This window comes from Macrobrachium nipponense, chromosome 38 (assembly GCF_015104395.2).
Source record: "Macrobrachium nipponense isolate FS-2020 chromosome 38, ASM1510439v2, whole genome shotgun sequence".
Taxonomy (NCBI): Eukaryota; Metazoa; Arthropoda; class Malacostraca; order Decapoda; family Palaemonidae; genus Macrobrachium; species Macrobrachium nipponense.
In genome coordinates, this window is record NC_061098.1 from 26,186,889 (window position 1) to 26,196,888 (window position 10,000).

Below are 10,000 nucleotides of genomic sequence, written 5' to 3' on the forward strand. Positions count from 1 at the left end.
TATCTATAATAAACGTATATATATATAATATATATATATATATATATATATCTTATATTAGATATATATATATACTATATATATAAGTATATATGAATTTTATCATATACAAGCATTAAGTTACAAATGTCCTTTAATATCTAATTCGTTTTTTATGTTCTGTTAACATAAAAAAAATATGATAATTTCCTGATGTAGAGCGAATTACATATTAAAGGACCTTTATATATATATATATATATATATATATATATATATATATATATATATATATACATATATGTGTGTGTGCGTGTCCGTGTATGAATTTTTGTCCCTTATGCACACTTGACATTTGTAAAGTTATATATATTAAGCCACAAATATCGTTTGATATTACAAACTGAATACCCTTCACCCAAGGCGGAATTATAATTTATAAGCGCCTCTGCCTCGCCAGGAATCGACCCTGGGTTTAGCTACAATGATAAACAATCGGCTGTATCCACTCTGCTATCAAGAGAGCTCACTTATGCAAGTATTTGCACATTTATCAAGAGTAATATCAAGCCATATTAGCAGTTCATCGTTCCAATTATCTTTTAACGTAAGCTAAGTCAACAGTTACGTTTAACGAGCGGCATCTTGCGATTAACGAATCACTGTCTAACGAGTCGCGGCTGGAAGTCACTCACTCTCACTTCCGGACATATTCAGAACAGCTGTTTACGTCTTTCGTCCAGAAAACGGAGGAAAAAAAAGATTCTAAAAAGTGACCACATCTCTCTTCATTTCCGCCTTTTTCAATCTAACCGAACCGTCAAGATTTAGGTGATTGTTTTGCCAATGTGTGTATGTGAGTATAATTCGTTAAATAATCGTCAAAGCTCCAAACGTTTGACGTTATTGGCGATGATTTATTCGCCAATTGTCATACGTAACCAAGGAGACGTCGAGGATATTGGGACGCCTTTAATGGCAAACTGGCAACTCAGCAACCACTCCACCTGGAAGGGGTTGAAGAAACACTGGAGTACCGGCTCGGTCTAACCAGGTGCGTTTAGGTTATGGTTGTCGATGTGAAGTGAATCTCTCTGCGCCGCGTTCACGTCGAAATCCCGTTCCCTCTCCGTCATTAGACGCTTAAAAGCCATACCATGTGATTCAGACGGTGTATCAAACCCTGGCGATCTCGGGAAAAGATCGACTTGGATGCTGGAAGGGCCGTGAAGACCAACGGAAAAAGAGAAAGCTCCGCCAGAACAGGGAACTCTACCCTGGAGCTCGCCTCGGCACGATGATCCGGCCAATCAGATTCCTGCTGTGACGACATCCTCCCGTTTTCATTGGCCTCCCCGAGTCAAAACAAACCCAAATCGGGAGTTTCCATCGGGTACCGAACTTACCTGCGAAGTCAAGAGAGAGAAAACTTGCGCTGAGGTACACATGCATCACGTTTGTTGTTGAAAGGACGTGAGCTGTTCCACGGTTTTGGAGTAACTTGCGATAAGTACCAACGAGTCTTAAAGTGTAAAGGCTTTCATCACCGGATTGCTGATGAGTGTTACGTAACTGCTATCGCTCGGACATGTGAGTGTGTTTAGAAGCCCGTGTAGAACGATAAAACTAAGTTTTGGTAGACAGGTTTACAAGATGTAGTGAAGAATATCCCAGGAAAACTTCATCGTGCTAATTCTAGTAAACGCTCTGGTGATGGTGATTTGAGGGTGTCGCTGGATTGAGATTATGAAAGTTTGGGGCATCAAGAAGTAATCCAGTTTGAAAAAGGTGAAAACAGAAGACAATTGTATGAAAATTTACGTACTATTCGACAGTAAATCATCATGAATACTGAAGCTCAATAATATTATTTTAAACGTTCCGGTTTTTATGATAATTTCAAGAAAAAGGTAACCAGAAAATGCCTTTCATTTCATAACATCTTGGTCATCTAGATCAGACATCTAGAATCTAAATGTCAACCCAAGACCATAAGCAACGCCATTTGAACCTTTCTACCAATCACCTCCAAGCCTCTCATTCTTCTTCTCAATAATCGAGCAAAAGAAATTTCCAGCATCCAACGGTAACCCGTTACTAATCGTAAACCGATACCGGGACAATACCGATTGAAGGAGTGAAGTGAAGGAGTGGAGTAAAGGTTAACTACTCCGCTGTCTCCTCCCTTTCAACATCAGTGCTCAGCGGGGATCCTAATTTTTTTTCTAAAGGATATAAGGACAACTGCTCACCGGAGCATCTTGTACGAGGCTGGTATCCTATAATGATGCCCTTAACCACAAGGATGATTAGAAGGCTTCTCTTTGGGTAAGTAGTTTATTATTATTATTATTATTATTAATTATTATTATTAGTTATCGTTGTTGGAAATGGTGTTATATACGTGGGGAATATGTGGGATGTGGGTGTAGAGAGAGAGAGAGAGAGAGAGAGAGAGAGAGAGAGAGAGAGTAAGGGGGAGAAAAGAGAGAGAGAGCTGTGCAGTAATACCGGTTCCGGCGGTTACGTGCGTGTGTAAGAATTTTCGTGCTTCTGCGTGTTTGTGTGTGTGTGACAGAAAGAGAGAGGGGGAGGATGGAAGTGGGGGACCGGATTTGTTCCGTACCAGTATAAATAAACGCTATCAATTTCCTAATTGCATGCATGTGGGTATCTCTCCCAGAGAGAGAGAGAGAGAGAGGAAATTCCTTATTCGAAAAAGGAAGCACAGAAATTCCCCCCCAAATCTTGTCCGTGGACACGATAACCCCTTCAAGACGTGACCGTATATTAAGTTCTTTTTGATATGACATACGATCAACCGGTACCACCTTCTATACAGGGTTTCCAAAAAGTCTTGAACCGCCTTCAGAATTGTTATGCCCTCCGGGATACCCTGTATTATATAGCCTTCGTCTGATCCAAATTGGGTAGAGGTCGCTTCAGGTACAAGGGTGTAGCCTCTAATGGCCCAGGGGGAATGCATATATAAACACTTCTTTTGGGGATTACCATTTCCGAATGTTTTTATTTCCATGATGCTGTTGCGTCTTAAAATTCTCTCTCTCTCTCTCTCTCTCTCTCTCTCTCTCTCTCTCTCTCTCTCTCTCTCTCTCCATAATTGTTCACCATAATGCAATTTGGTTATTAAACTCTCATTAATAACATTTTATCTCTCAATAATTGACCAATGGGACAGTTTATCGGCAAAGACTCATTGTCTTAACAAAAACTACTCGAGCAGTGAAGGAATTATTTCGTAAATCTTCATTAGATTATATTTTTGCCAAAAGTATTATGTAAGCTGTTTTTACACATAGATTATAGTCTTATTTACCATTATTAAAGGTTAGGAAAATACATTTAACAAGTAATGAAGTCACAACGTCGGTACCACGGGAAAGTGTAAATCCGCATTTCCTAAACTTGGAACTTCAAGGCGAACGTCTGAAGCCTTTGTTGTACAGGTTTTGTTTAAATACTCGTAAACAGTTATACAGTTGTTCACTCACGCATGAGTGCCGGCGCTTACGAACACACACACATTATATATATATATATATATATATATATATATATATATATATATATATATATATATATATATATATATTTAGAATATTTATACATGTATATATACTAACTATATATATATTATATATATATTTATAATATCTATACATGTATATATATTATATATATTATATATATATATATATATATATATTATATATATATATATATATATATATATATATATATATATATATATGAATAATTATCACATCACCGTGATTCATATAAATAATTCGAGCTGCAAATGTCCTTTAATATCTAATTCGCTCTACCTCGGAATTGATATATTTTCATATATGTACCGAAGGGGAATTTTTTAGTTGATAATAATTTCGTCCCCTCACTTGCTAGCCGAATCGCTAACGTCACTGTCGGTCCTGATTTCGTTCCTGTCCGTTGGATGGTGGTTCGATCCCATGAGGGGACGAAATTATTATCAACTAAAACATTCCCCTTCGGTACATATATGAAAATATATCAATTCCGAGGTAGAGCGAATTAGATATTAAAGGACATTTGTAGCTCGAGTGATATATATACATATATATATATGTGTGTGTGTATGTATATATTTATATAATATACTTCTCAGATTTCAAATTTTAGTTCTCATTTGTACATTTAAGTTGTTAACATACATAAAGGGCTCAAATTACATAGCTAATTAAGCAAGGAACATTCCTCAGCATAGCTATAACTAATATACTTAAAATTATCTCCCTTTATAGGATATTCAAGTGAAAAATAGACTGCACCAACAATTTCTGGGTTAACCCATTAACCAATTTTCATTTGATATTTTTCTTAAAAGACCTTCCGCAATTTCAATCATTTTCTTGTGAACAATTTCACCATGTTAGGATTTTCCCCATAATTTATCTTTACTTTCACGCACTTTGAATTTCTGAACAAAGTGTCAATTCCCATCAGTAATTGCAAGCTTACGTTATGCTTGCCAGAAAATTTCAAAGACATACAATTATACAAAATATCTTGGTGACGTATGGCCTTTTTTTTTTTCATCAAATTTCGTAGAAAATTTTTTAAGAGAATTCCAGTCGGATTATATAAATTTGGTTTATATCGACGACGTCGTAGCGTTATTTCTATATCTGGAAATCGTATGTTGTCACAGAAATCACCCTGAAGTGAATCCTTTGAGAAGTGTTTGCAGAATGGATAATTTCACGACAACGTAATTTAAACTGTTAATTGTTAAAAATAGATAAGTTTTGACACAGTCGGTCACCTTGCATCCTTTCTTCCAAAATAACAATACAATCAATAACTCGAAATGTAAAATTTTGCTTCGTATGAGAACAATTTAATATGAATATAGCTAAAAAAGAATGGTCTACATCCACGAGAATGTAGTATACATACAATACAAAAACAATTCCACACAGTGTGGCAACAGATCCAAAAGCATGATGGGAAATGACTCGGACCTCCTACGCTAAATCCAGTGGTCTCCTTTCGCGAAAAGAAAGTAGGGGAAAACTGGCTGGAAATTGGGGCACTGGAAAGATCAGAGGAGGCGATCCGCTTTCTATGACCGGTAAAGTTACGAGAGAATTTCCTTCGGTTTCGCCAAATTCGTGCTTATTTACGAATCGGGTGAAAGGCTGCGTTTATTTATGTTGAAAGAGTTTTTATGCTTATTTAAAGTTTCAGTCCTCGGAGGGGATTAACTTAATTGTTCTCTGGAAGGATTTAAAAAGATTTTTTTTAATTGTTCTCTGGAAGGATTTAAAAAGATTTTTTTATAGAGTTGTTTTTATAAAACTTTGTAGAGTTTTATTTATAAAACTCTTGTGTGAGTGAAGGTATACCATCGGTTATGGCATATGGTATTGGAATGTAAAACCTGCATGCTCTCTCTCTCTCTCTCTCTCTCTCTCTCTCTCTCTCTCTCTCTCTCTACTCAATTCATACAAGTTCATTAGCATTCAAGACTGATTTATAATTCTCTAATATGCAAACCCTCATTGTAGTATATGGTATAGGAATAATGGGATTACTCTCCCTCTCTCTCTCTCTCTCTCTCATCTCTCTCTCTCTCTCTCTCTCTCTCTCTCTCACTCACACACACACACACACACACACACACACACACACAACCACATACACATACACACACAAACACAAACACACACAACTAATACAAATCCTCCAGTATCTAAGACTGTAAGTAAACCTTATTCAGTGTCCTATATTCCTATCGCCTAATACTAACCCGCATATTTCTTATTATTGTCGTCATTTCTTTCTTAACGCTGAAGAAAATATCTGGATATAACACAGAACTGGTCTCACTGACCTACAAACTCATAAATTTCACATACGTCATTCTCGCGTGCTTACTTTGCAAATCATTCACACCTCATGCTACTATATATGACTTTGATAAGTTAAAATGCTGAGTTCCCAATCTCTCTCTGCGTTCGCACATGCACACAAGCATTGTTTGCCAATGTGTGTGTGTGTATACATATACATGTATGTGTGTATACATATATACACACGACTTTTGTGATAGTCAAAATTCATTATAAAAATTTTAAAAACTCGATATCACAATGTACATTGTATTGGGAATAATTTATCAGTTAGCAGGCTCCTCTATTGAAAATTTTTAATACGAAATCACCACATTCATAATGAAATTGCTCGTCTGCATGACTTGTTGCCGTTTATGTAAAAGTAATGATTAATACGAATCTTTGTCTCAACAATGGTAGACATGATGACATGAAAGAATTTAATCAAGGGAATTTATATATAAAAATCAATGAGGTATCATGAGGTTTACGCATGAAAAACATAAAAGACACGTTTTGTAAATTTTATAATCTCGGGGTTTGTGAGGCGTTTACGAATAAATATCAAGTGTAAACAGCTGCATGCTGAATGACAATGAACAAGTGAGAATTGTTATCTGCATATCAATTGAAAAAAAAGCGCATTTTTCGACGCATTCTGAAGACAACCGCGTAACACATAACCAGCACCGTTACGTCTGTTCCCTTGGCTTGCCTTCTGTGTCTTGTTGTGCAGTTTTTACTCGAAAAAATTCGCTGTAGGAAACTCCAACTTGTGCTTCAGAAAACTCGTTAAATCGAGTTTGGGTATTAATGTTCGCTTGCGTACTCGTTTGTCCTAACCCCCGTTTTGTTGAATTGAGTACGCGAAAGCTGAAGTACGTTTTGGGTGCGTTTGTTTTTCCATGATCGTGTTTTGTTTAGACGAGGCGCGTTTTGTTATGACAGGAAGCTTCTGACTTTTCCACGCATCTCTCACTTTAGAATTTCTTCGAAGACTTGTTTCACAGCATTCGTTTGAGAGAAGTATTAAATACTATGAAATCTCGCCGAAGACTTTTTTCACAGCATTCGTTTAAGAAGAAGTAGTAAATACCATGAAAGTTTCGTCATCAATCATTATCTCCTCGGTATTTGACCAGTTTTGTAGGTTTGAAAACTGTATTTTTGGAGATAGTTTTTCTGATGAATTAGGCCATGAAATCTACTATATATTAACTGTAAACATTAAAACCATTTAACAATACAAACAACTGAAGAATATAGCTTTTCTCTTTAATGCCAATCTTAAGTATAGAAGACTTTTGGTGTCATATAGGTGGCCAATAGATTACTAAATAATGGCTTTTATCAGTGCTACTAAAATATGAAAAACATACAGTTCTTATTATTTATGTAAAGTTATCATTTCATTTGATTCTCTCTCTCTCTCTCTCTTGCTAGTGTATATATATATAATATATATATATATATATATATATATATATATGGTGTGTGTGTGTGTGTGTGTATGTGTGCGTGTGTGTGTGTGTGTGTGTGTGTATGCAATTTTGTATTATGAAACGCTCTCTCATTACGGATCTATGAAGACGCATTAACCTTTGCATTTGGGTAAAGTGGAAAAAATAGTTCCCTTAATACCAATAAGAAAAACCCGATGCCCTTTTGTGTCGTCATAGTAATGAAAAATATGCCAGCGTTATTGTTTTCTGGGTTTAACCTTCACGGTCTATGTCCATCGAGTTTAAATACCGAGGTAAATTTCTGTTGGCTAGTCTCCGTGACAGACTAACCTCTCTCTCTCTCTCTCTCTCTCTCTCTCTCTCTCTCTCTCTCTCTCTCTCTCTCTCTCTCTGTTTAAAGCTTTAAGTCAGTTTTTTTTCTTTTTATACAGTAGGTGTTTTTCGTAGCGGAAATAAATACATCTTTTGATATAGCCTTCCTCTCTCTCTCTCTCTCTCTCTCTCTCTCTCTCTCTCTCTCTCTCTCTTGTTCGAATCAGTTTTTTTTTTTTCTTAGAAGAGGCTCTTTTTATGTCAATGGTAAATCGTCTTCTGTAACTTTTCCCCATCCCGCCGCCCCTCTCTCTCTCTCTTTCTCTCTCTCTAGGATAAGGATGGCTTCTACGCCATTATTTAAAGTCGATTAATATTCATTTTTGGATGGGATCTTTTCATCTCCATGACTTTAGATTCTGAACATCGATTAAATCGGCTTCAATGTTTAACTTCCTTCCATCTAAAAACTTCCATAAAAAGGTATTATATAATCTTAATCATTCCTATTATATCACTTCTTTAAGCTTTAATTTTGAAAATATATTATTTACTAGGTAAGGAGGAATTAGGCGTGGTCTAAGAAGAATTCCTTCAATATTTGTCACTAGTATCTGAAATTGAAATTTCCTAAGAAAACAATTCGAGGTGAACATATTTTACCGGTTTTAAGTCTTCGTGATAGCTAATATTACACAGAAATATTGATGCATATTGTTCATTAGGAGAGACAAAGAGAGAGAGAGAGACAGAGAGAGAGAAGAAAAGTGTTACAAAGGGGCGTATTTACCATTGACATAAAAACACCTTCCATCGAAAAAAAAAAAAAAACTGATTCGAACCTAGAGAGAGAGAGAGAGAGAGAGAGAGCTGCAACAAAAGGATGTATTCACCTTCGCTATGGAAACACCTCCTCTATAAAAAAGAACTGATTTAAAGATTTACACAGAGAGAGGGAGAGACAGAGAGACGTAAAACAATGACAGAGCAAAAAGACTAACAAGAAATCCCGAGCAAGCACACGACCAGACAAGACATTTCAGAAAAAGCGTCCTCGACAATTTAAAGTCAAGGCAGAAACGGGCGTTTCCTATTAATGTGAAAAAGCTCCTTTTCCCAAAACGACAGTCCTTAATAAATCCTACGCTCAAGCAATGCGATTACGCATCCTTGGTCGCTTCCTGAATCCTTTATTTAATGAGTGAGTCTCTGGGAACAATAGGAGTCCATGAGAGTCCCGGAGAGTCCGGGGAAGCGCTAATCTTTATGCAAGTCTCCCGTGAGAATTATGGTAAGGAGAGAGTTCAAGGTTGACCTTAAGATTGGCTGGGGGACTTGGACTGGATACAAGTGGCGTGACTATAAAGTTCTCACTTCGATCAAATTAAAGAGAGTAATCATTTGATAATCATTTTGTACTCAGGTAGACACACGCGCACGTGCGCACTTATATATGTAATATATTAAGGGATTCATATAAGTGTGTGTGTAATATATATTATATAATTACATCTATATTATATTACATATATATATATATATATATATATATATATTATATATATATATATATATATATATATATATATATATATATTAAAATTAAACACTGCTTCTGTTTAATATATAGAAGAGAAATTAGAAATTAGAATACAAAGGTGGGATTTATTTTGAATTCTTTCAACCTCATTTGAAAACCCAGTGTGGTTGCAAATGAAAAATTGGTTTCTCTCTATCAATACTTTTCAATGAATTGAATACCGGATACCACGCCTTTGGACGTATTAAATGTGGCATTGAAGAGTAATGAATACAATTGTCTGAAACGGCTCTTAATGTACAATTTCTTTCCAACAATTCCAGTTTTGAGGACAATTTCCTTTCCCCCTGACAAAAATAGCCACAATAAGAACATGTCACTATCTTTATTGGCTTAGTTGGGAATTATGCGTCTGAAGGTCGGTGGACACAAATCAAATTACTCGAGTACAGGTAATTCTTTTGACCAAGTGCTATGAAAAGGGCTCATTTTCTCACCAAAAATAAACACTGGCAAGGTTTCCGTAATGTAAATTGCGGTTACGACGCTATGGCTACTTAGTTTATTTTTTTTACTTTGTTTGCAGATCATTTCTATCTCCTTAGTTTTTCCTCCTGGTCATGAACTCCATCCCCCTATGATATATTATATATATTATATATAGTATATGTATATATATATTATTATATATATATATATATATATGATATATATATATATGTATATATAGCTATATGCATATATATACATATATATACTATATATATGATATATATATATGATACGAGAGAGAGAGAGAGAGATTCGAT

At 35.6% G+C, this 10,000-nt stretch overlaps 1 protein-coding gene across 2 annotated transcripts in view; it reads left to right on the forward strand.

The window, feature by feature from the left end:
• Nucleotides 1–10,000, forward strand: part of LOC135209709 (carbohydrate sulfotransferase 3-like) — a 142,237-nt gene that overhangs the window by 22,689 nt on the left and 109,548 nt on the right. The window contains exon 1 of one of the 2 annotated variants that reach the window (XM_064242474.1): nt 1,017–2,307. The exons of the other annotated variant lie outside the window; for it this stretch is intronic. Within the exon in view, the coding sequence (XP_064098544.1) occupies nt 2,264–2,307 (44 nt within the window). The 5' untranslated portion in view covers nt 1,017–2,263. Of the gene's footprint in view, nt 1–1,016; nt 2,308–10,000 lie in introns of those variants that run through there. 2 annotated transcript variants of the gene reach the window in all.